General features: G+C 48.5%; 2 protein-coding genes across 9 annotated transcripts in view; both read right to left on the reverse strand.

Moving 5' to 3' along the window:
- ILF3 (interleukin enhancer binding factor 3) overlaps positions 1–21,944 on the reverse strand; it is a 42,424-nt gene extending 20,480 nt beyond the window's left edge. For 4 of the 8 annotated variants that reach the window (XM_074338184.1, XM_019744945.2, XM_019744947.2 and 1 more), the window contains exon 1: positions 21,687–21,837. The gene's annotated coding sequence lies outside the window, so the exon portion shown is untranslated. Of the gene's footprint in view, positions 1–21,686 lie in introns of all 8 variants that reach the window. The other 4 variants (XM_019744944.2, XM_074338183.1, XM_019744943.2 and 1 more) reach the window with 4 other exon arrangements.
- SLC44A2 (solute carrier family 44 member 2 (CTL2 blood group)) lies at positions 12,360–27,326 on the reverse strand. The gene is made up of 14 exons (XM_074338718.1): positions 27,190–27,326; positions 26,715–26,763; positions 25,445–25,523; positions 21,687–21,932; positions 21,301–21,508; positions 16,914–17,053; positions 15,870–16,156; positions 15,693–15,787; positions 14,975–15,078; positions 14,793–14,866; positions 14,637–14,707; positions 14,415–14,503; positions 13,199–13,283; positions 12,360–12,758 (listed from the first exon to the last, which is right to left on the reverse strand). The coding sequence occupies exons 1-14, from the start codon at positions 27,224–27,226 to the stop codon at positions 12,637–12,639; spliced, it is 1,686 nt and encodes a 561-aa protein (XP_074194819.1). The 5' UTR covers positions 27,227–27,326; the 3' UTR covers positions 12,360–12,636.
- Between the last annotated feature and the right edge of the window lie 635 nt (positions 27,327–27,961).

A 27,961-nucleotide genomic window follows, 5' to 3' on the forward strand; every position in this document is an offset into this window, starting at 1 on the left:
CAGTGTGTACCTCCTCCGTGCCAGGCCCTGGACTACCTGGTGGGACATGGCCCGCAAGTCCCGTTTCCTAAGACGCGGCCAGCTAGCACATCCTGAAGGACAAACTCCTTCCGTGCAAGTCTGACGAGGTGCAGGAACCAAAATTAATATAAGATCCAGTATAATATAATATAATATCGGGTCATATTAATTTGTGCTCCAAAAGTCGCATTAGAGCTGACTGTCCGGCTAGGTCTTATTTTCGAGGAAACACTGTACCACCTATTCATCTCACATCCCTCCTCAAATATCAAATCTAGCCATTTCAAAAAATAACACAGCTTAAATCAAGGTTCCAGGTGGCTCAGATCTTTGTAGGGTTGATGTTGTCTAAAATCTACTAAAAGGAGCTCCTGGAAGAAGTGGCTGATTCAGTGCCTGAGACAGGAACTGTACCAGATGGGCACGGGTCAGTCACACTGCAGTGTCCGAAAGCAAGAAAACGCTCAGAGATTGTCCCACTACATCTGAGGCAACTGAGTCTCAAAAACAAAAACAAAAAACACCTTCCACCTATATGAAAGTTCTAGAATAGGCAAAACTAATAGATGAGAAAAAATTCAGAATAGCAGTTGCCTTTGGGGAACGGAAGCAGGGAACACCTGGAAAGTAGCCCAAGGGTGCTTTCTGTTGGTCACCGTCTACGTTTGGTAGGGGTTGGGTGTATGCAATGGTCAGAACTCATTGAATGGTACACTCAAGACATGTGCATTACTTCAAAAGAAAAACCTGTAAATACTGGACTGTAGGTAATATTCAGAGGAAAGAGTGTTAACTTTCTGCTACTTACTCTAAAATGCATCATAAAAATACTGAAAAATGAACAGAACAGATGGATGAACAGATGTGTGAAACGTAAGTACAGTCAAATGTCACTGGCAGAACCTAGGGTGTGTACACAGGAAGGTGGTCACTGTAAAACTGTGTCACCTTTGAATTTTTCATAATAAAATGTTTGAATTTTTCATGTTTCAAATATATAAAACTGATTCAGCACATCATGTTTATGCAAATCCATGAGTCCATAACGATACTTAAAAAAAAACTAATTTGCGAGGGCCAGCCCCGTGGCTCAGGCGGTTAGAGCTCCGTGCTCCTAACACCAAAGGCTGCTGGTTCGATTCCCACATGGGCCAGTGGGCTCTCAACCACAAGGTTGCCAGTTCAATTCCTCGAGTCCTGCAAGGGATGGTGGGCAGCGCCCCCTGAAACTAAGATTGAACATGGCACCTTGAGCTGAGCTGCCCCTGAGCTCCCAGATGGCTCAGTTGGTTGGAGCGCATCCTCTCAACCACAAGGTTGCCGGTTCAACTCCAGCAAGGGATGGTGGGCTGTGCCCCCTGCAACTAGCAACGGCAACTGGACCTGGAGCTGAGCTGCGCCCTCCACAACTAAGATTGAAAGGACAACAACTTGACTTGGAAAAAAGTCCTGGGAAGTACACACTGTTCCCCAATAAAGTCCTGTTCCCCTTCCCCAGTAAAATCTTTCAAAAAATAAAAATTAGAAAAAACACACTAATTTGCCACCATTGGAGATGTCTGCATCCCAACTCCATGCTCGGAAAATTACTTTGAAAGGTACTGAAGTACACCCAGTTGGTGTGGGGAATCGCTGCTATAAACACCATCTGACAAGTAGAGGTGAGCAGCAGAAAAACGCCTCCTCCTCCCACTGGGGATCAAGATACTCATTGTGTCAAAATGGCAGCCAATGCAAAGTGTCTCCGGACACACACACACCCCTCAAATGCACCTATTTTCAGCAAATGTCCTGCATGTAGATTTCCATCTGCTGTTTTCACCTCAGTTTAAAACTGGGAACGGGGGTGTGCCTCTGCTCCAACAGGCAGGCCCAGAAGGGACCCCTGATGGGATTCCCGGCACTGTGGCTGGCTCTGACCACCCCTCTTGGCCCACCTGTGGTCCATTCATCCTGAGCCCTCCTCCTAGACCAGGCCTTGGTGGTGATGCCTCCTGATGCAGGTGGACAAAGCGAGTAAGAGTACTCATCACCTGAACTAAAACAAATGTTTTAGAACTGGAGCCAACACTCCTTTGCAGGGCAACAAAACCCACCTCCTGCATCTCTTCTGTGTGAGCCCAGATCTGTCAACCAAGCCAGCCTCTCTGAAGCCAGCTGCTCTGATCTTAAATACCGGGGAATCCATCTCATTAACAAACAGGTCTTCTGGATGAGCAGAAACCTCATCAAACTTTTTTAACCAGAAACACTGCTAGCTACCGAGAAGCCATAATACCCACACACGCAACACTCCACTGCCCGCAGCAACCTAACTAAACAAAAGCTCCGAATGGCTGCACACAGCTGCTCCTGCAACCCTGTTCATGATGCAAACCTGGGCACGAGGAAAGCCTAATTTTCACTAGCCCACGGGAGGAATGAGTGGACAGTGAAGGGTCAGGATTTTAAACAGGACCTGCATGGTTGGAGATGTTCTAACACACAGGAACCAGGTTTCTTTCTTTTGTTCTCAAAACCAGCCCATCCACTGCATGGAGTTACAACAGAAGTTTAAACCACAAAACATATGTTTGCAACGTGATGACCATCTTTCTGACTTCTCGCTAATTAGAATGACGTTCATGGCACTTGCTGCAGGGAAAGAAACATGCCCAAGTCAGCATATGTGGATCAGCAAATGTTTGTAGAACGAACAGGTGTAGTGGCAACACCCTAACAGGTATGGCCCCATTTACCTTAGAGGGTGGACCACCCCTTTCCAGAGTATTTCACAAAACCTTACAGCTATCCCAGCAACACTGGGGAATTGTCCTGAAGTGGATGCTGGTCCTAAAAAGACTTTGAAATATACAATGACCCAACCCAGCTCCTGGCTTCGTGATGTCTGGAACTATCCTACCCTGGGGTATGAAGTGAAATGATAGGCATGTACTACTCTTTAGTGATTCCATAAACATTTATAGATTCACACCAAGGACACACAGAAAATGATTTCAACAAAGCAACCCAGGCAGAAGATGCCCATCTCACGTCTGGTTAAGGACAGCACTCTGAGAAATGCGTTAGGCCAACACAAATCTCAAGTCGCTAGTGCAATAGTTCCGAGTTCTGTCTCCAACAATGTCTTTATTGGTTCATAGGGAGGTATAAAGTTAGGAATAAAGATTTTCACAAATATTTTCAATGTAAAGGGCCACCCTTTAAGCTTAATTTTATTTCTATATCTTCAGTGTTAAAATATCCTTTTTTCTTATGAAAAGATGAAGATGGTGTATAACTAGTTAAAAAGATATCTTCCTTGGGGCGGCCAGATGTCTCCATTGGTTAGAGCACGAGCTCTGAACAGGGTTGCCGGTTCGATTCCCACATGGGCCAGTGAGCTGCGCCCTCCACAACTAGATTGAAGACAACGAGCTAACGAGCCGCCGAGCTTCCAGAGGGGCAGCCAGATGGCTCAGCTGGTTAGCGCGTGAGCCCTCAGCAACAAGGCTGCCAGTTCAATAACCACACAGGGTGGTGGGCTGCGTCCCCTACAACTAAGACTGAAAACGGTAACTGGGGGGCCAGACCAGTGGCTCAGGCTGTTGGAGCTCCATGCGCCTAACACCGAAGGCTGCTGGTTCAAATCCCACATGGGCCAGTGCCAGATGGCTCAGTTGGTTGGAGTGCAGGCTCCCAAATACAAGGCTGCCAGTTCGACTCCCACAAAGGATGGTGGGCTGCGCCCCCTGCCACTAACAACGGCAACTGGACCTGGAACTGAACTGCGCCCTCCATAACTACGATTAAAAGTACAACAGTTTGACTTGGAAAAAGTCCTGTTCCCCTTCCCCATTAAAAAAACAAAACAAAAGAAAACAGCGACTGGACTTGGAGCTGAGCTGCGCCCTCCACAACTAGATTGAAGGACAACGACTTGGAGCTGATGGGTCCTGGAGAAACACACTGTTCCCCAATATTCCACCCCCCCAAAACCCCCTGGCATTGTGGAACACCCACAGGTCTTAGAGCAGAAGCCCCAGGTTTGCATTCACCTGGGCTCCCCAATCTGGTAGCTGTGGGACCTCCAGCAAATCACTTGCCTTTTTGGAGCTGGATCACAAATGACATGAAAACACAACCAATGCCTCATAGATGCAAATAATGATTAAAGGTGACAATGTGGGAAAATGCTTTTTCAACTGTAGAACTACTTATGCAATTTATCATAGGAGTAATTTCAATTACTCTTGGATGAACCAATAGAAATGTTTTAAAATTTGCCTGAGAGAGGATATAACTGGGGTTTCTGGGAGGGAATTCCTGCCTGTTATAGGGAATTTTTTTCACTTTCCCATTCCCAAATCCCGAGAAAAATTGGTCGGGAAATCGGGAAAATCCGCTCTTTGAACCCAGGTGGTTGGTAGTGTCGGCCGCTACTTTGTGAAAACGATTCATCGTGGAGAACAGAAAACAGTTTGTATCTCAGGATTCAGGAATGGTAAAGAACCAATTCCCAAGAACGGGAGCGAATTCCCGCCAGGAAACCCTAGATATAAGGGAGAAGGTTTAACATGACTCCAAGCGGGAATTACCAAACCCTCTTTCCAATATGCTGTTCAGGTAACAAGGAGGTGAAAGAAGCCAGCACAGGAAATCTTCCACACCTGCTGGGGAAACAGGCAACCCATCCATCTATCCTCAGTGGGAAGCCTTGGAGGATTTTCTAATGTAGCATACAACTGAACTTCTTTACTTTTCTCAAAGCAGTTTTCCCCCTAGTTAAGAAAAAAAACCTGCTTGTCGAAAGTCATTATCACTCAGACGTAAATTATTTTAGTGGGAACTTTTAAATGAAAACTTTCCACTTTGAGATAATTGTAACTTCACCTGTTGTAAGAAATACCAGAGATTAAGTGTACTCTTCACCCAGTTTCCCCCACTGTTAACCTTTTGCAGACTAGAGTACAACGTCATAACCACCATACTGATACTCACTCATACAGTAACATCCCGACGATTGGCAAAAGGATCCCTCCTGTTACCCTGTATAGTCACATTCACCTTCCAACTGTCCCCCATGCCTAACCCCTAACAAACACTACCCCATTCCCGATTTCTATGATTTTGGCATTCCAAGGATGTTAGGTAAGGGGAATTGTAGTATGTAACCCTTCATGATTGGTTTGTTTCATGCCGCATAACTGCCTCAAGATTCATCCAAGTTGTGTATCAACAGTTGGTTCTTTTTTATTGCTAAGTAGTATTCCATGGTATGGATGTACCTTGGTTTGTTTAACCATTCACCTGCTGAAGGACATTCCAGGATAGTCTCTATACCTCAAAATCCTTAATTTAATCTCTTCTGCAAATTCCCTTTTGCCATGTAAAGCAACATAGTCACAAATTCCAGGAATTCGGACGTGGACATCTTTGGGGAAGACCATTATTCTGCCTATCACAGTGTTTTTACCATCTAGGCCAGGGGTCGACAAAATGTCACCAGAAGAGCAAATCCACCCGCTGCTTGTTTTCATATGACCCAGAGCCACAAAGGGTCTTTACACTTTTAAATGGCTGAAAAACATCAAAAGAAGAAGACTATTTTGTCATATGAAAATTATGTGCAATTCAAATATCAGTGGCCATCAATCAAGTTTTCATGGCACACAGCCATGCTTCTCTTCATACTGTCTGGCTGCTTTCACACTACAATGGCAGACTTGAGTAGCAGTGATAGAGACTGTATGTAGCCTGCAAAGCTGAACATTTTTATTCTCTGGCCTTTTATGGAATTTGCCGCCTCCTGATCTCTAAGCCATGAACCAACATTTGCTGAATCCAAGTCTGTGCCAGTATGTTTCATGTGCTCTCCTTGTAACAACCAGAAATGGTAAGGCATGTCATTCATTCCCCTGCAATACGGTTGGGAAAACCAATTAAGCCCTTTTCCTCCCCAGGCTGCCGTTATCCTATCAGGAGAATGGGACTAATACTTGCATTTGCTTTGTAGGTGTTGCCAGAACTTGATACTCAAAAAGCACTTAGCACAGGTCTGGGGTACAAGGCTTCAACAAACACTAACCAGGAGTGTGGTTCCATTTGACAAAGGGGGCAAACTGAGACCGCTTGCCCAGACCACATAGCTGATGAGGGACAAAGCTGTGACTCAAACCAAGGCCCTCTGGCTCCAATCCAGGCATTTCCTTTGGCAGATACTGGAAGAGGCAGAGCTAAAGATATGACAATGGTAGGAGGGACATGTGGAAAAGTTGGGCCATTAGGCCTGGCTGAGAGCAGGGGTGGAGTGGGGAGGTGGCCGTTGGGTTCTGGCTTGGCTGGGCACGACAGCCAGCTCACCCAACGTGGCGGGCATAGGCGATAAGGGAATCAACACAGGCTACCTAGTCACAAGGCTGGTGCCAGGACATCAAGTGCCACCCAGCCCACGTGGCTTCCGGAGAATGGCCAAGTCTCCAAGGCCTGCAGCAGCTCAAGACCTGGCCACACAGCCAGCCTGGCTTGAGCCTCCCCTACCTCTTTCCCAGAAGTATGTTCCTGAGGAATGGGCTTCCCAGCTGCCCAGGTGCGTCCCTTTGACAAAAAGTTTGGGGACAGCATCTGAGTGGGAAAGCTGGAAGCAATTCTACTGGTCATAATGCTAAGAACAAAAGATAGAGTACCTAGTGTGTGCTAGGCACCAACCAGACATTTATTTCTAGAAACTCATGTCATCCTTACAAAGTTCTCAGGGCAGATGGCACAATATAGAAACTGAGGCACAGTCAAGCAGGAGACCTGACACGAGGATTCACGGCCCCTTCTTTGGAGAACCGGTGCTGCGACTCAGACGCTCGGCCAACAGCTTGGGTCTCATTACTAAAGGTCCTATAGACCGAGCACCGTTTCTTTGCAAGCCTCGTGTCGGTGAATCCTCCCGGACCCCTTGTGAGATCCCCAATGTATACAACTTGTGCCTAAACTAAGCCCCGCGCCCCTCCAGTGTCAGGATTTGGCTGGCGCTCGACAGACGTTGCTAGGCAAGTTGGCAGGTGCGAGGTTGTGATTCAGACGCTGCCGAGATCCGGAACAAGGAGTTGTTGAAAAGGTTTTCTACCTGAAAGAGATGAGAAGTCGTTCAAAACTTACAGCCTACTAGCGGGTCTTCCTAGCAAAAACGTTGGGACGGCGCAGCTAATTTGTAAAGGATGCAAGATCCAGTGCCTGCCCTAGGTTTGAGTCCCCTGGCCAAGGACTAAGCCTCCGTTTCCTTATCCTTCCTTATCCACAAAATGATTATATTTTTAAAAAGCACTTGACAAAATTCTTTGTGCAGAACAAGTGTCCCCAATTGATTGCTATTATTTAAAAAGTAAGGTGTAAAAATATTACAGAAATGGGGGCATGCTCTACCTGCATTTCTTTTTTATTTACACTAGTTAGGATTTTGAACGGATCATCTATTCACGTGATATAAAAGGGTGTGAGAAAACAGTCTTCCTCCCCCAGACACTCTCCTCCTTGGCAGCCATTGTAAAGTTTTTTTGTCTCTCCAGAGATGTTTTACTCCCAGAGATGCTTAATTGTATTTCGCATCTTATTTCCCTTCATAACTTGGAGATCTTTCTTAAACAAATAGAGCTTGAGATTGAAGAAAAGCTTGGTAAAATTAATGGCGCATGTATTCAGACAGTTGATTAAAGTAAGTTTAGATTGTTCGAGGTCACTAATAATAAAGGTGACAACTGACTTTAACACTAAAGTTAGAGATCACCAGTGTCTGACCGGAGGGAACAGGATCCGAAACAGAGTAGCTTGACTAAGCCAACAGCGCTACCAAGTGGCAGAACAGGGAAGGTTTCTAGTTTTCTGACTCAAGTACAAAACTTTTCTTGGGAGGGGCCCACAGTTAACGTTTATGAAGAACTTGCTTTCAAGGATCTTACCTTGTAAGACAACCCCTATCAGAGGGGCAATAAGCACAGTAAGGGGCAGGTACGATCCTGATTTCAAGCCGACTTTGGATCAAACCACAATCTCCATGGAGGAGCCCTGGACAGATCTGGAGAGTTTTTCAACCTCAGCTTTGCTGGAGTAACCAGCCTGGAGTGAATGCTGGAGAGTTAATGGTTGTGACTCTTACGTACTGGACTTATGGCCCATCAAATCCAGAGGATCCACTGAGTTGCAGTTAAAGTGGAGGAAACCACAACTTCCTTAAAAGTGCAGTCTGTCTGGGCCGACCCCTACCCTACCGCACTCACCAGGAGCTGCTGGATAAGAGGTTTTCAGCCCAACTTCTGACACTGCATTTATCATGCTTCTTGTCTGTGTTCTCTCCTTGGTCACCATACAAGTTGGAGACCTAAGAGGCTAGCTGTCCTCTCGTCCCTGTATCTCCACCCTAACCCAGCCTCCTACCTTTGCCTTTCCATTACGACATGGTTAACAACCCTGCATGTACAACCATTCTGTCACCTCCTTGCCTTAACTGACACCCCCTGTCGTCCAGCTATAACCGTCTCTTCCCTATTACACCTTCCCTTTCATTGGTTGAAGATTAAGGTTTGTCCCCTCCTCTTGCAGTCCCTCTAAACAGTTTTTGCCATCAGTAGGACTTTGATGTCCTCATGAACATCTTCCACTCATTGTCTTCAGAGATTTCTACCACTTCAGCCCTGCCCCCAACTCCCTTGATCACACCCAAGAACTCCCCTTGAAAGCTTTCTGAGCCAGGTCAGCTGCCTTCCCACCCTCTTAGTAGAGTAGACATGTGTTGACCACAGTGTTTTGGGGGAACCATCCTTCTAGCTTGCTAAATATGTAGTTCCGTTGGCAGGTCCCCACTGCCTGACTCCAAAATTAGGCCCATGACTTGGCCACAGTGAGTAGCTTAGTAGTGACAAAATCTGGTCAGTCAGAGCCAGTGAGTACTAGGCCTGGGACTTTAGGGTAAGAGAAGCCAGAGAAATGATCTTGAAGCCAGAGAAATGTAAGGTATGGTTAGAGGGATAGGAGGTATACTTTGATGAAAGAACTTGACAGAGAATGAAACCAGCCCCAAAGAAAACTAAACCAAAAGATGGAGTGAGAAATGGTATGGTGTTTCCTCAAAAAAATTAAACATGGAATTACCATATGACCCAGCAATTAAAAGCAGGGTCTGAAAGAGATGTTTGCACTCCCATGTTCGTAGTATTATTCCAATAGCCAAAAAGTGGAAGCAATCCAAGTGTCCATCAGTGGGTAAAGGGATAACCAATGTATATTCATACAATGGAATATTATTCAGCTTTAAAAAGGAAGGAAATCCTTCCTTCCAACATGGGTGAACATTGAAGGCATTATGTGAAGTGAAATAAACCAGTCACAAAAGGACAGCTACTGTATGATTCCACTTAAAGGAGGTTCCTAGAGGAGTCAAATCCATCGGGACAGGAAGTAGAGTGGCGGGTGCGGAGAAGGAATGAGCAGTTGTTTAGTGGGGAGTTTCACTTAGGGAGATGAAAGAGTTTTGGAGATGTATGGTGGTGATGGTTGTACAATAGACTGAATGTGCTTAATACCACTAAACTACACTTAAAAATGGTTTAGTGAGGGGTGGCCGGTTAGCTCAGTGGTTAGAGTGTGACGCTGATAACACCAACGTTGCCAGTTTGATCCCTGCATGGGCCACTGAGCTGCACCCTCCTTAAAAAAAAAAAAAGTTAAAGTGATAAACTTTATGTGTATTTTATGACAATTTTAAGAAATTAAAAGAAAAAATGGAGTGAAAGTTAGGTTGTGGCCACATCATTTGAGCTCCAGGAAGTTGAGACTTGTGGGGAAAAACACAGCCACACAGTGATGCTATCATTTGGGCCACGTGTGGGACCCCAATCACCTTCAGGTCATCATCCTCACCTGCCAGGACCCTTGCTGCTGCCCTAGTTCCTGCTCTGTCATCCCACAGAGCAGCTACCTGTGACTTGCCTGCTGGACCTCCTTGTTCTGAGAACCGAGACCTGACTTTGGGGAACCACCTCTCTTCCTCTTTGTTCCTGCCTCCCAGCCTCCACCTGGGTCTGGCTCATGAAACCCACAGCTCCCCTGGTCCAATGACTGGTTCGGAGATGACAGTTCACTAAAATGGGCCAAAGGAATGGCAGATCGGGATTTGCCTCTGATCATCTGAAAGTTCTTTCTGCTGGGGCTACTGGCCTGGGAGGATGTAAGTCCAGGATATACAGCTGTGTCCTTTGCTGTGTCCTTTCACACCTTATTACAGTCATTCATTCAAGCACCCTCCCACCTCAGGGCCTTTGCACTGGCTGTTCCGTCTGCCTGAAACACTCTTCCCTCCATACTCAGAACTTCCTCCTCTCAGCTCTCTGCTCGAGTGTCACCTCAGAGAGGCCTGCCTGCCCTGACCACCATTTCTTAAAGAGCAATATACAATTACACTGCTTTATTTTCTTCAAAGTGTTTATCACCACGTATATATTGATATTATCCATCTCCCTTGCTAGATGGTAAACTCTGAGACCAGTAAACAAGGTTCTTGTTCACTCCTATATGTCTACTATGTGAAGTGCCCAGCTCAGGGCACTCGAAACAGCAAGTGAGTGAGTGCATGAGTCACCCACCACACTGCCCACTCTGTGCCCAAGTCAGTCCAACCTTACAGATAGAGCGCCAAAAGGAACGCCCCACTTCTTTTAACCAACTTAAAAGAATAAGGTATAATATACACAATCCTAAGTGTATAGCTTGGCAAATGTTTTTATAGTATACATCGGGTAAGCACCACCCCAATCAATATAAGGAATACTGTCATCACCCCGGAAGTTCCTTTCTGCCCTTCCTATCCAATTCTCTTCTTACATCACCAAGATTAGCTTTACCTATTCTAGAAAGTTGCAGAATTGGAAACACAGCATGGCCTTCTATGTGTCTATTAGTTGCCTGGACCACTTTGAGTTTTCAGCCATCCTATACCTGGCCAGCACATCTGTGCTCTGCATGCCTCCTTTCTAAAAGGTCAGTGGTGCCCCTTCCCTGGTCTGGGTTCATCCTGAATCATTCTGGATCTGTACCTCTCAGAGTTGCAAACCACAGAAATGAATGCTGGCCAACCCAAGCAGAAAAGAGCTTTGGTAAAGCCTGCTGGTAATTCCCAGACCATGCAGGAGGGTGGGAGGAGCTGGCCTGGAAGACCATGCCACCAGGAGCACCTGCTAGGGACACAGTGAAACAACCAATATATAACCCTGCCCTCGTGGAGCTGACCTGGGGGGGGAGGCAGAATGAGGCACAGAAAGCAAAAAGGGGTAGGTATGCACTGAGCGGTCAGGTGCCAGAGGAAAGAGAGAAGGACAGAGAGGAACTGACATTAGGGAAGTCAGTGTGTCTTGGGTCAGTGGGTTCAAGTGGTGCCTCGTGGGAGAGGTCAGCAGGGGTCTAACTGTGCCAGGCAGGGCAGCTCTGGGCAATGGGGAGCCATAGGGGATGAGACAGTGAGGGTGGGTGGTAAGAGCTGTGAGTTTCAGAGCGATCCCTTTAGTGGTGTAGAGAAGGAATTGAATGGGGTGCCTGGAAGCGGGGTCCCTGAGGGAAGGCTGGGCAGGCTATAGGCACAGAGGAGGAACTGGGGCAAGGCCACAGGCCCTTGGGACAGGGGAAGCTGCAGCTGAGGCGGGGCAGCTGCTTACACAGAGAAGCTCTGTTCTCTGACCCTACTGAAGCTTTTGGGCTCATAAATTTTTCAGCCAAACAGGTCTTGAGTTTCAGATTCCAAGGCGCCTGGCCCCGGCTTTTGCGTCCTATTTACTGCCTGAAAACATCCCAGGGCCCCAGGCGAAGGGCCCTTGTGAGGTACAGTGATTCCAGGGCTGGGGCTGGCAACATGTGAAACCCCCCGAGTCACCTTCTGAGCTTGGGACTGGTAGGATCGTGGAGGACATCCCTCTTTTGGGCAGAGCCAGCATAAAACCTTGGGGTTTGCTGGGCTAGAATTCCAGCTCTGCCACTGCTAGCAGGTGACTTTGTATAAGTCGCTCACTCACTGAGCCTCAGTTTTTCTCTGTCAAATGAGGATAATAGGTTTCCCTAATTCTAAGTGATGTTCCATGGAAGGGTTCCTGTATGGGAGACCGGGAGGGCAGCACCTGGGTATAGTGAACCCCACAGAGGCCTGAGCTATTGCTGGTCATAGTAATACTTGTACCCCACGATGCAGCAGAGCAGTTGGGTGAAGGCTGGGACCCTGCTTATGAAGACTCAGATTCAAATTCTGACTCTGCTTCCAGGCTGTTTGGCCTTAAGCAAGTGGCTTCACCTCTCCCTGCCTCAGCTTCTTGAGGTGGAAAAAGGCCTGGTCATTCCTCTCCAGGTCCTCCACTGCGGAGAGAGACCCCAGAGCAGGTGGCATGAGGGAAGGCCACAGGCAGGGGCTTCTGGGGACACAGCATGGGCAGGCGGGGCCACAGAGAAGTCCCAAAGGGTTAGGAAGCAAGACATACTGGGGCTGGCGGAGCGGACTATAGTGGGCTCGGCAACGGGACATATACACGCTCCCCACACTCCCAGGCAAGGAAGCCCCGCATGCACCCCCAGTCTACAGGAAGGAAGCAAGGAGCAGGCCTCCCTCCTTCTCTACTCCTCGACTTCCACTCGCTTCCCCTCCTCCGCACTCCCCTTCAACAGGATGTCTCTCAACTCAGGCGACATGAAGTAGGGTCGCTCCTGAGAGCCGTCATTCCTTTCCAGGTCCTCACCTGGGCTCCCCCCAGGAACCAGCAGGGGGAAAATAGGGTGGTCAGGAAGGGAGGGGAAGAGGGAGGCAAGGAAGAACAGGGAAGCCAGCAGGCATGGAGGAGAGGACGAGAAAAGAGAGAGAAAAAAAACACAGATGGAGAGACCAGAGTTAGTGGCAGCCACACATTGCCCCCCCAACAAAGCCGGAAACTCGGAAGCCAAGGGCCCAGGGGCAGAGCATTGTAGCTGCAGCCTGGACCAGGGGACAATAGGATGGAGCAGCTCTGAGCGCAGGGAGGAAGCTGAGAGGGCATGCCAGGGCCCTAGGACGAGGAACAACTAGTCCCTGGGAAGCTAGGGGCCCCAGGCAGGTGACTACATGGACCCATGGGAAAGACGTTCTGCCCAGAGGGGAGAAGTGAGTCAAGACCCAGCAAGGGTCAGGGTGAAGGTCACTCACAGAAGCAGAGGAACAACGTGTCCACACACATGCCGTAGACGCTGAAGAAGCCATGGGCAATCAGGTAGGAGCCGATAATCACTGTCTGGGTGATGGGACAGGAGCTGTTTCTATCCCAGCTCCTCTCAGAGCAACCCCCACCCACCCAGTCCCTCCGAGGAAAGGATCACATCATTCCTCTACTGAGAAGCCTTAGGATAACCACCTAACTCCTCACCCAGGGGCAGGGCCCTACCATCCACAGGACATTCCTTACTCTCTTTAACCCCAGGGCCTGGGCACGTGATGTTGCCCTGACTTGGTCTAGTGGATTATGCCTCTTCATTGTTCTGCTTTAAGCTCAAAAATCAAGTCCTCAGGTACCACCTCCTCCAAGAAGCCGCCTCTGATGTCTAGACCGTTTTCTGCTCTCCTAGTACTGAGTATCCCTCCGCCGAGGCCTCATCTGGCTGCATTTTATGGAAGTTTAGGGCATTCCAGGTTTTGCCCCCATCCCCACTAGACTGTGTCTGTCCTGATTATTGCTATGTCCCAGCAATTTGGTGACTCACAGGGCCTTGGTAGGTACCTGATACACATTTACTAACTGAAACGAGGGGACCTTAGAGAGATTAAATAAACTGCCCAAAGTTCCACATCCTAAAGCTAGCAAAAAGAGATAAAAATGTAGGTCATAGGGCTCCAAGGCCTGCACTCAGATATAATGCTTCTCAAAGTGCTGATCTAACCCCTCTACCGCCTCCCCACTTCACTCTCCACACCAGCCACACTGGTTTCCTCACTGGCCCTGGCATGGTCCTGCCTTAGGGACTCTGCCCATGTTCCCTCTGCCTGGATGTTGCCTACATCTCCTTCAGATCTTAGATCTCACATCGCTTCCACAGTGACACTGCCTGGACTCCCAGACCTGTCCAAATCCTCCACCACAGGTTCCAACAGTTCCCTAATTCTGCCCTGTGGCGTGTACCAGTTTGCAGTCACACATTTACCCATATCATTATTGATTAATGTCTATTTACCTCTCGACTATAAGGCCGGTAGAGGGAAGCCCGTTCTCCCCCTATGCACGGTACATAGTAGGCGCTTAATAAATGGTTGTGGGCTCACTAAACAACCAATCCCCTACTTCTGACTGCCCACATCTGTCCAGTCAAAGGAGACCAGTGAGTCCCAACACCTTCTCCCCCCGCCTCTGCCCATACCCAAAGGTCCATACCAGTATAGGGACCCAGTAATAATTGAGAGGCGGTGCTGTGTCTTGCACGATCCTAATACGATGGGTGAAGAAGAAGAAAGCCAGGATTCCTGGAGAGGGGTTGGAAACCGAGATGGTTGTGAGTTCTAGCTCAAGGAAGTAGCATCCCCAAGACGACTCCACCCACCCCAGAAGAAGACATGAGGACGCCACAGCACCACAGGTTGGGTGAGCAACACTCACCCACACTACCCACAACCAGAAGTTTGCCCAACAGGAAGAGGAAGTCTGTAACTTTGTCCAGGACAGCCACTCTGCGGGGACAGGTAAAGAGCCGGTGTGAATGCTGGCTCGGGGACCAGGGGAAGAGGGAAGCGGTGCGATGGTGTGTTCCCTGACCTGATGATGTTTCTCATGAGCAGGAAAAAGGCGTTCCTGGCTGAGGTGCAGAAGTTGGTGCCATAGATGGCAATCTGGAAGGAGGTAGGAGGGAAGAAGGATCAGGCCCCCTGGGTGAGAATGAGGGCTCCTCCCAGCCAGCAGGAGTCAGTGGGTTGGTTCTGGGTCCCAAACTGACTCACCATGATGTAGGCATTCCTGTTGAGGAATTTGATGAACTTCTCCAAACACCAGAAGCAGCATTTGAGACAGGTCATAAGGAACTTGGCAAACTTGTTGTCCGCAGCTGGGAGAGAATGGAGGGACACAGAGATGAGGGGAGACCCCCCCCTCCCCTTTATGTGTACTTGCTGCACAGTCCAGAACTCCCAGAGTCCACCTTCTCAAAGAGACAGGGAGAGGAGACATCCTGATCCAGGACCCAGGAGGTCGTGCCCCCAATGAGGGACCCACTCTTGAAGCCTTTCAGCCCAGCCTCCAAGACAGGAACCAATCACAACCCACATTGCTGCTCTGGCCCCGCCTCCCATGCAGAAGACAATCTTTGCACTCCTTGGCCCCAACCTATAGCACAACCAATCCCAGCCCCACAGCCCCTCCCTTATAAAAAAGAAAGCAGTCTTAGCCCCACCCTCCAAACAAATACCATCCCAACCCTCTTTTCAGGAACGTGAGCTGGCCCACGGCCATTGGTCCCTGTGGCTTGATAAGAACTCCACCCAATGGGCTTTCAGTAGCGCCTCCAAGATGGGAACCAATCACCCAAGCTCTTAAGTTCCCTGCTCCTCTCCATCGTCAGAAACCAATCACTATCCCACCACATTAGACCCCCAATCTTAATCTGCCTTTGAGCCACAACTCCCCAATTTAAGGCCAAAGTCAACAGCATGTGCACCTCACCTTTTAGGCGCTGATCCAAGTACTCCAGCATCACTCGGATGATCTGTACAATGGCCAGAATGAGGGCACCAAAGGCCAGGGAGCCTGTGTGGTACCTGTGGGCCAAGGGCATGGTCAGTGACTGGGCCAGGCCTCCTTCACTCCATCTCACCCTCACCCCCAGCCCACTGGTCCCACCTGAGCGCCCGGCTGAAGGCAGAGAAGAGCGGGAAGGCAGGCAGGTCATCTGGCTTGTGCAGGGCCCAGTAGTAGGAGGCGAAGGCCCCCGCTAAGGTGACCTGGCCCAGAGCCAGCACGAAGTTGGCCAGCCAGAAGAACATGAAGGCATTGAAGATCTGCAGGCCCAGCAGGGCCCGGTGGTAACCTGACTCACCCCCATAGAAGGCAAACTGGCAGTGGGCACCAGGGCACAGGCGGGATTCATTGGAGGAGGGGAAGGTCTGTGGGAGGGACACAGAGCCCAGTCACAACCCAGGAACCTGGGGTTTGGAGTGGGCTCTGGGCGTCAGGTCTGGGTCAACTACAACATGGGGTGGGTCAGGAGTCATGGGGATCAGAGTTAAGGGGTTGGGGGCTCAGGATTGCAGCTTGTAAATGGGGGGTTCTAGAAGCAAGCCTAGGGATCATGGACTCAATGAGTGTCAGTGAGGCAGGATAGGCTATTTTGGGGATCGGGGTGGGGTCACGTGTCAGTGGAATGACTATGTGGACAGGACAGGAGTGGCAGAGATCAGTATGTGGACCACAGGTGTAAGGTTAGGGGTTTGTGGAAAGCAAGGAAGGGGCTCTAAAAGCAAGAACTGGCCATCACTGAGTTAAGAGAGGGGTGTGGAGCAGAAAATAAGGTCAAGGGGGAAAAAGGCAGGTGGTCCAGCACTCAGGGATGGGACAACTGCCAAGTTGGATCTCTTCCCCTCCCTGCCCCCATATCCAGCACAGGATAGACAACGGGCCCCAAATGTTTATTGAATGGTCCCCAAATAGGGATGAAAGGTTTCAGATCCTCTATGGGCTGCTGGGGAAACAGCCACCCCCCATCTATCCTCAGTGGGAAGCCTTGGAGGATTTTCTAATGTAGCATACAACTGAACTTCTTTACTTTTCTCAAAGCAGTTTTCCCCTAGTTAAGAAAAAAATTCCAGGGGCGGAGATATATAGGGTAGAAAGGCAGTTAATATGGTGGGGTAGCCATCCCAAAGGTGAGTGACCCATAGCTGGCACCAGGGGGCAGCAGCGGGCCTCCAGGCAGCCGGGCTGGGCGCTGCTTTCCAAGTCCAAAGCGGCTAGACTAGACTGTGGCATCTCAGGTGCCTGGGCCAGGGGACAAAGCAAGCCTGGGACCACGTGTCCAGACCATGTGACTGAGAGGAGGGGGGGCGGGAGGTGGAGAGGCCAAGGCCGCCTTCTGGAGTGTAGGCACCAGAACCTAATAAAGGGCATTTGTTCATGAGAAACCTGAGCCGCCTGCATGATGGAATTCAGGCGGAGACAGGGGCCAGCAGACAGGGCTTCCTGCCCCTCCTTCCCCTGGGGACAGTCGCCCCAGCTCTAGAATCCCAGAGCAGTCAAAGCCGGGGTTTCCCCTCCCAGCCTCCCACTGCCCCCACAAACACTCCAGGCTCAGGCTCTGTACAATAGGCACTTTATTAGTGGTTGGAATGCAGTTACACGCAGGGGTGTGTGGACAGAACGGGGGTGGGAGGTCTGACAACAGGCACAGTACAGAGACCCCAGGCAGGGATTTCTCCCTCTCCGGAATCCTGGACGGTGCTGATGAGCAAAGACATGAAATCGGGGGCTTTAGGATATGCTGAAGGGGGAACCAGGAGACCAGGTCCCAAGCTCAGCAAATTTGGCAAAAGGATCCCTCCTGTTACCCTGTATAGTCACATTCACCTTCCAACTGTCCCCCATGCCTAACCCCTAACAAACACTACCCCATTCCCGATTTCTATGATTTTGGCATTCCAAGGATGTTAGGTAAGGGGAATTGTAGTATGTAACCCTTCATGATTGGTTTGTTTCATGCCGCATAACTGCCTCAAGATTCATCCAAGTTGTGTATCAACAGTTGGTTCTTTTTTATTGCTAAGTAGTATTCCATGGTATGGATGTACCTTGGTTTGTTTAACCATTCACCTGCTGAAGGACATTCCAGTTCTTGGCTAGTATTATACAAATAAAGCTGCTATGAGTATTTGTGCATCAGTTTTTGTGTGAACATAAATCTTCTCACCTTTGGGATAAACACCCAAGAGTCAAATTGCTGGGTCATATGGTAGTTGCCTGTTAGTTTTGTGAGAAACTGCCAAAGTGTTTTTCCAGAGCTGAAGCCTTAGATTTTAAAAAACAAACTCAAGTAACTTCATCAAATTCAACTCAATTCACCTTCTCTCCAACCCTGTCAGCTCACACATCCGCTCTGTGAAGCTGTGGTCATTGTTGAGCTCTCGCTGGGCAGCCCACAGACCTCCCTGTTTACTGGGCAGCTATTATCCCCTCCTGTAAGCATTCTGCACAGGTCACTCACAGGACAAATATTTATTAAGTACCGCTATGAGCCCTGGGGCCAGGCTGGTATTTCCATATTGTTGACATTCAGACAGTTTTTTTAAATTATGAACACAAAGGATTTATCAACCTGCAAAAAAAATCCACGTGTACCACTGAGAGGAAAACCTAACCTGCAAAATGTCATTCTTTAACCACCACACACACACACACAAAGTAATAAATCAGTTGAAAGGCAAACAGCAGAAGAACAAGTGGCCTGGAAGATTATCCCAGTTAAGGCCTTACCCTTGAGTTTGAACCACAATCCTACTGAAAATAAGAAGGAAGGCTGTTTGGAATGTTCGAGAAAAATTGCCATGGACCTCAAACTGCCAACAGCACTACTTCTCACTGATCACCCAAGATTATAAAAATAGTACGGAGCAAACTTAAACTCTAATAAAAGGATGCGCATTTAACTCTGTGACTAAATGCTCCTTGGTGATCACATATGGCCCCCAAGGAAACAGCCGAGACAGTAAACTCATTTTCCTGTTAAAACTAGTGGGTACATTTTCAATTTCTTCATTATATGGACATTCAGTGACAAGAGAAAAAAATTTCAACTGGACATTGCTTGCTCAAGACATCTAAAAACAGCAGATGCTAAAAGTCTGTCTGAATTCCCAACTGCAACTTATAATGGGATCACCTATAACGTGCTGTCTTAGAAAAATTCCACTGGGGTTTAACAGAGCATAAATATGGCAAGAAACCATTTTTAAAATTACAAGGCTCCCTAGCAAACACTTGCCTGGCTGGCTTTCACTATTATTTCTACAACCCTGCTAGCATCAAAAAGAGGCAGCACCAACTTATCCTAAACAACAAATCAAAGAGGGAAGCTAGTTGTTTCAGCAGAAATTGTCAGATGCTGCTGCTGCAGGAAACTGAAGTCAGCTCCATCCCTTCAGGACCCGACACCCTTCACTAACGAATTGTGTATAGACTCATGTCAAACCACCATCTGCCTCACATTCCAAACCCTTCCGCTGGGGAACAAAAACTCAAATCTTCCTCTCTCAGGACTTTGCATCCAATATAGAGAGTCTAGAAAATCCTAATTCCTGTGAAGGTTCAATCAAAGCATGATGTGAATAAAATGTCACCACTTCATGGGCCATATATGCTAATACTAGAATGTGACATTTACATATCGTTCAAAACTGCACAAGGTTAATAAACTTACTGACAAAATGTAGCAGGTCAAGTTCAAGGAGGTATAAACCCAAGTTTCTTGGGAAAAGGAATCATTCCTCTGAGCCATAAAAGGTGAAATCAAGAGTAACTGGGGATGGGGGGGGGGGTCAGAGAAGTAATTAAGAGGGAGATGTCCCAGCTCAAATAAAACTTCTAAAGCCTTATTCAGAAGCGAGAACATTTCCAACCCTCACACCTCGCTGAAGCCTAAAGACAGACAAGATGCCACCTACTGTTTACCCAGAGAAGAGACTTACAGACTTTCATCACCACAGACTGCACCTGTCCTTACCTAGGGAACTTAACCAGGGGAGCACGAAAACGAACACCTCATATATGACATATGAATATTAGCAGCCACTCTTCCCACTGTGGGTTTTTTTTGACAAAAAGAATTTAAGAAAATAAGAAAGCCTTAAATTCCTCATTCCCAGGACTCTGGGTCTCCAAAAAAACAAACAAACAAACAAAGCCTTCTTAAGTATACTAGAAGGAGCTAACGGAATTTTTGCCTGTAGGCATTGGATGAGTTCAATCCTGAAAAACAAAAGTGCAAACAATTCGACACCACTCCACTCCAGAAAGAGAGTGATTCCCAGGCTTGCTCAAGCTCCTGGAGGGTAGGGAAACTGGTAGGTCAGTGTCCAGTGCTGTCAAGGCCAAGCCTGGCAGTAACTGCCAGCCTCCAATCAGCTCCAGACAACACTAGGGTCTGCACAGATTCCACTGGCAAATGGCAGGGACCCGGAACCGCCCACATGGTCAAGAGACAGCTCAGGAGCAAAGACCCCAGGAGGAGGAACAGGGATAGTAGCACCTGCCTGTGCCCTACAGCCTTATCTTATTTTCCTTTTTCCAGCTGTGAATGAGCCAGCCTCTGGTTCCCACACTTCATTCACAGCCTGAGCGGCTGCTGTCTGTACATCCCACGAGACCACACACAAAGCATCACATACAATGCACAGTTGCAGCACTGTGAGCAATCCCTGGAGATTCCCAACCAGACACCTGAAGGAAAGAGAGACTAAATTTGAATCTTAACTTTCAGGTGACACCTTGTGTTTTCCCGTGGACCCCAAATATGCCACCAGACCACTAGTAAAAAGGAAAGACTCCTAAGCCATCAGAAATAGATTCACAATATGGAATACGTGAATCCAGAAGAGAGAAGCTTATCACAGAAATTAACGCCCCCTAAGCAGAATCCCAAGCAACTTTAAATAAATTTTGAAAATACTGTGAAGAGATGGCTTACTCTCCCCAAGTTTAGACACTGAGTTGGGGGAGAGCATGCTGATCACTGTACGACCCGAATTCATCCAGGTGGAGGATTAACCTGGGCACAATCTCAGTCATTCAACTACTTGAGGAAATAAGGTAGAAGAGAGTTTTTAACACTCATGTTTGGGTCCCAAACTTGCAGATTACGGTGCACTCAAATATAGCACCGTACCACCATTTTGGGAGAGGATGCAAATCCTAAGCAATGTGGAAAAAGCTCAACATCAATGAAGCACCTGTACTAAAAAAAAGGGAAATCTCAAACCCTCCCTCAAGTTTAGATCCTGATATGGGGGAGGCCTGGCTGAACAGACTTGGGAACCCAATGAACCCAGAAAGGCCTCCTCTGTAATCCGCGTAGGGACAGAGTTCCAGGGAGGGGGTCCGCCTCTCCGCGCCGTGTAAAGACAAAGGAGGCCACGTTTCCCGCCTCCGGAACCTGGGACCCTCCCGAAACCCGGGGCGGGAGTGGGACAAAGAGGAAGAGGGGGTGAGGAGGAGGGGTGGCCCCTGCCGCGCGGGCCTGGATGCTCCAGGCCCGAAGGGGGTGTGTGCTCCCAGCACGTGCGCGCACGCGGGGCGCCGCCACAGACAAAGCCCGGCCCGGGGGAGGCTGCGGCTGGGGGCCCGGTGCGCGCGCACCCCCGGCGCGAGGCGCTGCCGCGGGACGAGGGGCCGCAAGGGGGGGACGGATGCGCGCGCACCGGGTCCTCGCCGCCGATGCCGCCATTTTGTTTCCTCGGCACAATGGGAGAGAGTAACGGCCGAGCGCGGGAGCGAGGCTGGCGAGAGGGGAATGAACCAGGCGCTAGGGCGAGGGGACCGGGGAGAGGCGGGGAGCGCGGGGCTCCTCCGGCCTTGTCACCACGACACCTCAGCCAGGACCGCGCTGAGGGGGAAGACGGGAGGGGGAGGGGCAAAGGCGGGAGCAGGCCCAGCCGCCGCCACATTGGAGCTTACCTTGTTGGCGTCCCCTTCCCGGACCGCAGCCGCCGCCGCCCTCCTACCACAGCCCGCCGGGGTCTCCCCCCAAAAGCCACGCGGTGCGCACCGGGCTGCTGAGTCCAACTGCAATGGCGAGAAGAGGAGGAGGAGGAGCCGGGGCCGGGGGCGAGCGGGCGGTCGGGCGCGCGCCGGGGAGGTGCGGGACCACGTGACAGATCGGAGCCCCGCCCCCCCGCCGCCGCGTTGCTGCTCGACGCAGGCCTAGCCGACGACGGAGGGAGGGACGAAAAGAGAATTAGGAGGCGGGCTCTAGTCACGTGACAGGAGCGTAGACGTTGTTTAGCTTGTCACGTGGCATCGAGACGTCTCCCGTTTCGAAGCCTTGCTTGATCCTGGGCCACGTGACAAGGACTTTTCTCTTTCCCTTTGTCGTATTGGTCGGCCTGTATCTTGTGACAACGTCGGCTCTTTTTTTTTCAAGGGCGGTTTTAAGACGCCATTATCACGTGATGCGGGGCGAAGGGCGGAGCCTCCTGCACCTTCCAGTTTTCGCGCCTGCGCGGCCGCCATCTCACACCCGTCGTCATGAGTACGTTGGCGGAAACGGCTCGGAGAGGCTCTCCAGTTAGCGTCCTCCTAGTGGCCGGATCTCGGTCGAGGAGGTGTGGCCTCGAAAGGAGGCCGACCCACGGAGCTTCCATCCCACTCCTCTCATCACCCGCGATAAGTGAAGACCCAAGGTACCTACCTGTACAAGGTACGGCCGGGCCTGGAGCCTCCGAAGGTTAGAGCCTATCTAGTCTGATCTTCCAGCCCGTTTCACAGATGGCGAAACTGAGGCACAGAAATGCTTCATGACTTGCCTAAAATCATACAGCCAGCAGGAGCTAGGATTTGAACTCTGCTCCTGACACCATGCTCTTGAACTCTATGCTCAATGAATAACTGATTAACTGCGTATTTACCACGGACCAAGCTCTGAGCTAAGTGCTGTACCTACATCAGTTCACTGAACCCTTGAGGCAGCTCCCAGAGGGAGCCAACACTGTTGTTCACCCCATTTTGTGAATAAAGAAACTGATTTTCGGGTATATGAAAGGCATAGCTATGAAAGGTTCAGGGATATGAAACTTAAAGATAGCACAGTACTAGGAAGAATGGAGCTGGCACTGGAACTGAGCCAATGCTGGGTTCCAAAACCTGGCTGAGAGTCAAAACTCTACGGTTAGCTTTTTGGTAGATGTGTTCATTTATTTAGCATCTTAGTACCTGGTAATTCACGTCCCTCAACTAGTGCTATCGCCTCTGTCCTGGTCTCCTGGTTTCTGCCATTGTAGTCCCTAAAGGCCAGGGGCACATATGAACACCTAAGCCAACCAGGTCCCTGCTCTGCTCAGAACTCTCAATAGCTCCCATCATTCTCAGAATAAAATCCAAAGTCCTTCCCATGGTGCACAAGGCTCTTTATAGCTCCACAAGTGCAGTGCCTGCTGTGTCTCCAGCATCTAGAACAGAATCTGGTACATGGTGCCTGTACAATGTTTGCTGAAGGAAGTTATAAATGAACTTGTTTATATTAAGTAACCTATATGCTTATCAAGATTAACAAAAAACAAAAAAGAAACACCTTATACCACAGCAAGAATTCAGAGGAAGAGAAATCACTCTTCCTCTCACCCCTGGCCTGGAGCCCTTACTTCCTCTCCCTGGAGGCAGTTCCTCACTGATTTCCCTTTCTCCTTCCAGACACTGTCTACAGTTCACATACATAAGCAGATTTGTAGCTATTTATCCCCCAGTTTTGTCATACATACTTTTTCCCATTTTGCTACTTTACAGACTAGCATAATGGCACATTGTTTCCCATTGGAGAGGTTAGACCTACTTCATCTTTTTACAAGGCAGCATAGTATCCTACTCTGGAAACAGTATGGTTTTTCATTAAACCAGCCCCAGAAGCTTTAAAAGGATACAAATGCCACACACACACACAAAGTAATAAATCAGTTGAAAGGCAAACAGCAGAAGAACAAGTGGCCTGGAAGATTATCCCAGTTAAGGCCTTACCCTTGAGTTTGAACCACAATCCTACTGAAAATAAGAAGGAAGGCTGTTTGGAATGTTCGAGAAAAATTGCCATGGACCTCAAACTGCCAACAGCACTACTTCTCACTGATCACCCAAGATTATAAAAATAGTACGGAGCAAACTTAAACTCTAATAAAAGGATGCGCATTTAACTCTGTGACTAAATGCTCCTTGGTGATCACATATGGCCCCCAAGGAAACAGCCGAGACAGTAAACTCATTTTCCTGTTAAAACTAGTGGGTACATTTTCAATTTCTTCATTATATGGACATTCAGTGACAAGAGAAAAAAATTTCAACTGGACATTGCTTGCTCAAGACATCTAAAAACAGCAGATGCTAAAAGTCTGTCTGAATTCCCAACTGCAACTTATAATGGGATCACCTATAACGTGCTGTCTTAGAAAAATTCCACTGGGGTTTAACAGAGCATAAATATGGCAAGAAACCATTTTTAAAAATTACAAGGCTCCCTAGCAAACACTTGCCTGGCTGGCTTTCACTATTATTTCTACAACCCTGCTAGCATCAAAAAGAGGCAGCACCAACTTATCCTAAACAACAAATCAAAGAGGGAAGCTAGTTGTTTCAGCAGAAATTGTCAGATGCTGCTGCTGCAGGAAACTGAAGTCAGCTCCATCCCTTCAGGACCCGACACCCTTCACTAACGAATTGTGTATAGACTCATGTCAAACCACCATCTGCCTCACATTCCAAACCCTTCCGCTGGGGAACAAAAACTCAAATCTTCCTCTCTCAGGACTTTGCATCCAATATAGAGAGTCTAGAAAATCCTAATTCCTGTGAAGGTTCAATCAAAGCATGATGTGAATAAAATGTCACCACTTCATGGGCCATATATGCTAATACTAGAATGTGACATTTACATATCGTTCAAAACTGCACAAGGTTAATAAACTTACTGACAAAATGTAGCAGGTCAAGTTCAAGGAGGTATAAACCCAAGTTTCTTGGGAAAAGGAATCATTCCTCTGAGCCATAAAAGGTGAAATCAAGAGTAACTGGGGATGGGGGGGGGGGTCAGAGAAGTAATTAAGAGGGAGATGTCCCAGCTCAAATAAAACTTCTAAAGCCTTATTCAGAAGCGAGAACATTTCCAACCCTCACACCTCGCTGAAGCCTAAAGACAGACAAGATGCCACCTACTGTTTACCCAGAGAAGAGACTTACAGACTTTCATCACCACAGACTGCACCTGTCCTTACCTAGGGAACTTAACCAGGGGAGCACGAAAACGAACACCTCATATATGACATATGAATATTAGCAGCCACTCTTCCCACTGTGGGTTTTTTTTGACAAAAAGAATTTAAGAAAATAAGAAAGCCTTAAATTCCTCATTCCCAGGACTCTGGGTCTCCAAAAAAACAAACAAACAAACAAAGCCTTCTTAAGTATACTAGAAGGAGCTAACGGAATTTTTGCCTGTAGGCATTGGATGAGTTCAATCCTGAAAAACAAAAGTGCAAACAATTCGACACCACTCCACTCCAGAAAGAGAGTGATTCCCAGGCTTGCTCAAGCTCCTGGAGGGTAGGGAAACTGGTAGGTCAGTGTCCAGTGCTGTCAAGGCCAAGCCTGGCAGTAACTGCCAGCCTCCAATCAGCTCCAGACAACACTAGGGTCTGCACAGATTCCACTGGCAAATGGCAGGGACCCGGAACCGCCCACATGGTCAAGAGACAGCTCAGGAGCAAAGACCCCAGGAGGAGGAACACACAGCAAATGATGTCTGTGCAGCCCCTGGGGAACAAGGGACAGTGTCAGTCAGGGTGGGAGCCTTAGTGCCCTGCATATCATGGACCCATTGTATCCTGCACACGTACTCACATCCATGTGTTATTTGGACATGCGTCCCTGAGAGGTGCGAATGCTGTATCAAAGTGCACATGCATTTTAAATTTTAATACCTAATGCTACACTGTCCTCAAAGAAGTTTGCAGCAATGTCCAGCTCTCTTGATTCACAGTGCCCATTTCCCCACATCTTTCCCAGCATTAAATAGTTTTAAAAAATTGAAGCTATTTTTATAAGATTAAATATGAACACAATAAAAATTAAAACCACATGGGAATGTGTACAATACAGAAATAATTCTCCCTTTCACATATACCTGCCCATAAGTAACCTCTGCTAATGATTTCTTGTGTCCTTTGGGCTATTTATTAGGTACAAATGTTAAAAAAAAATTTTTTTTGTTAACTCAAGTGTGATATGATACAGCCACTGTTCTGTCTTGCTTTTTTTGCTTAATACATTTAGGAATCCATATCATTACTTAGGACTCTTGTACATATTAACAGCTGTGTAATATGACAACCTATGGATCCATTGTAACTTAGCTAATTAGTTCCAAAGGACAGACATTCAGATGGTTGGATTTTTGCTATTTTCCAAAAGATAGCTATTTCATGCATTTTTGTCAGTGTGTGCAAGGTTTATGGAGAATTTTCTTCCTAGAATTTTAATCTTTAGAACAAAAAGTTGCACATTTAAAATCTTCATGTTTCCAAATTTCCTCCAAAAAACTGCAACAATTAATTTCAGAGCGGAGCATGTGTCAACATATTTAAATCTTTGCTAATCTGTGATGGAAAATTCTATTTGGCTCTTTTAAATTGCATTCCTTTACTTTCCAGTAAGTTTGAGCATTTTTCCATAACTTCATTGTCTACCAATTTCTTGTTTTAGAAATTATGTTTTCTAGTCTTTTGCCTGAATTAAAACACACACGCGTGCGCGCATACACAAAACATTTGTAAGGATTCTTTGTATATTAAAGAAATTAGTCCTTTTATCTCAAACATTGCGATAATCAAATCACAAACATTTATCACCAGTTTGTTGGAGAACAGAAGGGGAGGTGTGAAGAAAAAGGGGGGGGCAGTATTACCAGACACACCCCACACATACACAGAAACCTAAAGCCCTTACCTGTTGTAAATGGGTCCTTTGAAGGTGGGATCATACTTCTGTGGAGTTCCTGAAAAACAGCAAGATTGAGCTGGGTGAACCAAGGGACTGGGAGGCCACCCTCTCCCAGATACCCCTAGGGGTATCTTTGGTCCCAGAAGTAAGTTTCAGAAACCCTGCGGATTTTCTGCCTCACTCATCCTCCAGGCGAGCACATCCAAGCCCCTAGCAGAGCAAGTCAGGGATGGGGTAGAAGTTGATAATTGGATTCATCAGCTGGAGGCCACCCACTGCGGAGGGGGCTGGAATGGGGGCCTCCTGAGAGCCAGGAGGAGAGAAAAGGGTCCAAAGTGGTATCCCCACAGGAGCGGAATTCGAGGGCAGGCCCTTTGGGTGAGGGGTGCTGGCAGGTGATGGTAGGGGTACTACAGACAGAGATCGACATTTCTGCTGCCCCCTCCCAATGGCCAGGCCCGGGTACGGGAGGACTACCTACCGTGCTTTCCGTAGTAATGCTGTCGTTCGCCCCCCATCCCTGCGGGAGCCCAGCCCCGGCGGCAGCCCGCCTGTTCCCGCGCCCCCTCGGCCCTGAGATCTGGCTGGTCGGGCGTCCCAAGGGAGGGACCGAAGGACCAACTTGCCGCGGCTCCTCCCAGCAAAGAGCCGGGCGGAGCGGCCCAAACCGGTCTGACCGGCCCCAGCCCAGCGGCTGCCTAGGGTAGGCCAGGATAGAGGGAGGTGGGAGGAGAAGCCGGGTGGGGCGGCAGCTGCTCCCGCCACTCACTCCTGAGCCGAATTTAGCCCTGCCCGCCCCCTGCCCACCCCGCGCCCGGGGAACCCTGTGACTTCACTCTGGGGCCTGGGCCTGCCTCCCCACCCACCAGGCCACACAGCTTAGCACACCTCTCAACCCTGAAAGGGTGCCTAATATCCCCCCCTCTCCAGATATGGAAACTGAGGCCCAGGGAGGTCAATTGGCTGGTGGCTGGCCCCAAACACCCATTTGTAGAGTATTTGAGCTGAAAATTCTCAAACCAGTGAATGTATTTTATTTAGGGCTGCACTTTTTAAAAAATTAAATGAATGTATTTTATTTAGGGCTGCAACAGTTAAACCCTGGGAGAGTCTATATAAAAACCACATGGCCAGTCTCTTGAAAACCAACAAACTGGGGCTAGCAGCCCCCATACCACATCCTGGCCTGGCACTGCCCTAGGGAGTCCCTTTGTAGACCCCAAGGCTACACACCCGAACGAGCTTATCATCCC

Source organism: Rhinolophus sinicus, linkage group LG07, assembly GCF_036562045.2.
Source record: "Rhinolophus sinicus isolate RSC01 linkage group LG07, ASM3656204v1, whole genome shotgun sequence".
NCBI classification, from domain to species: Eukaryota; Metazoa; Chordata; class Mammalia; order Chiroptera; family Rhinolophidae; genus Rhinolophus; species Rhinolophus sinicus.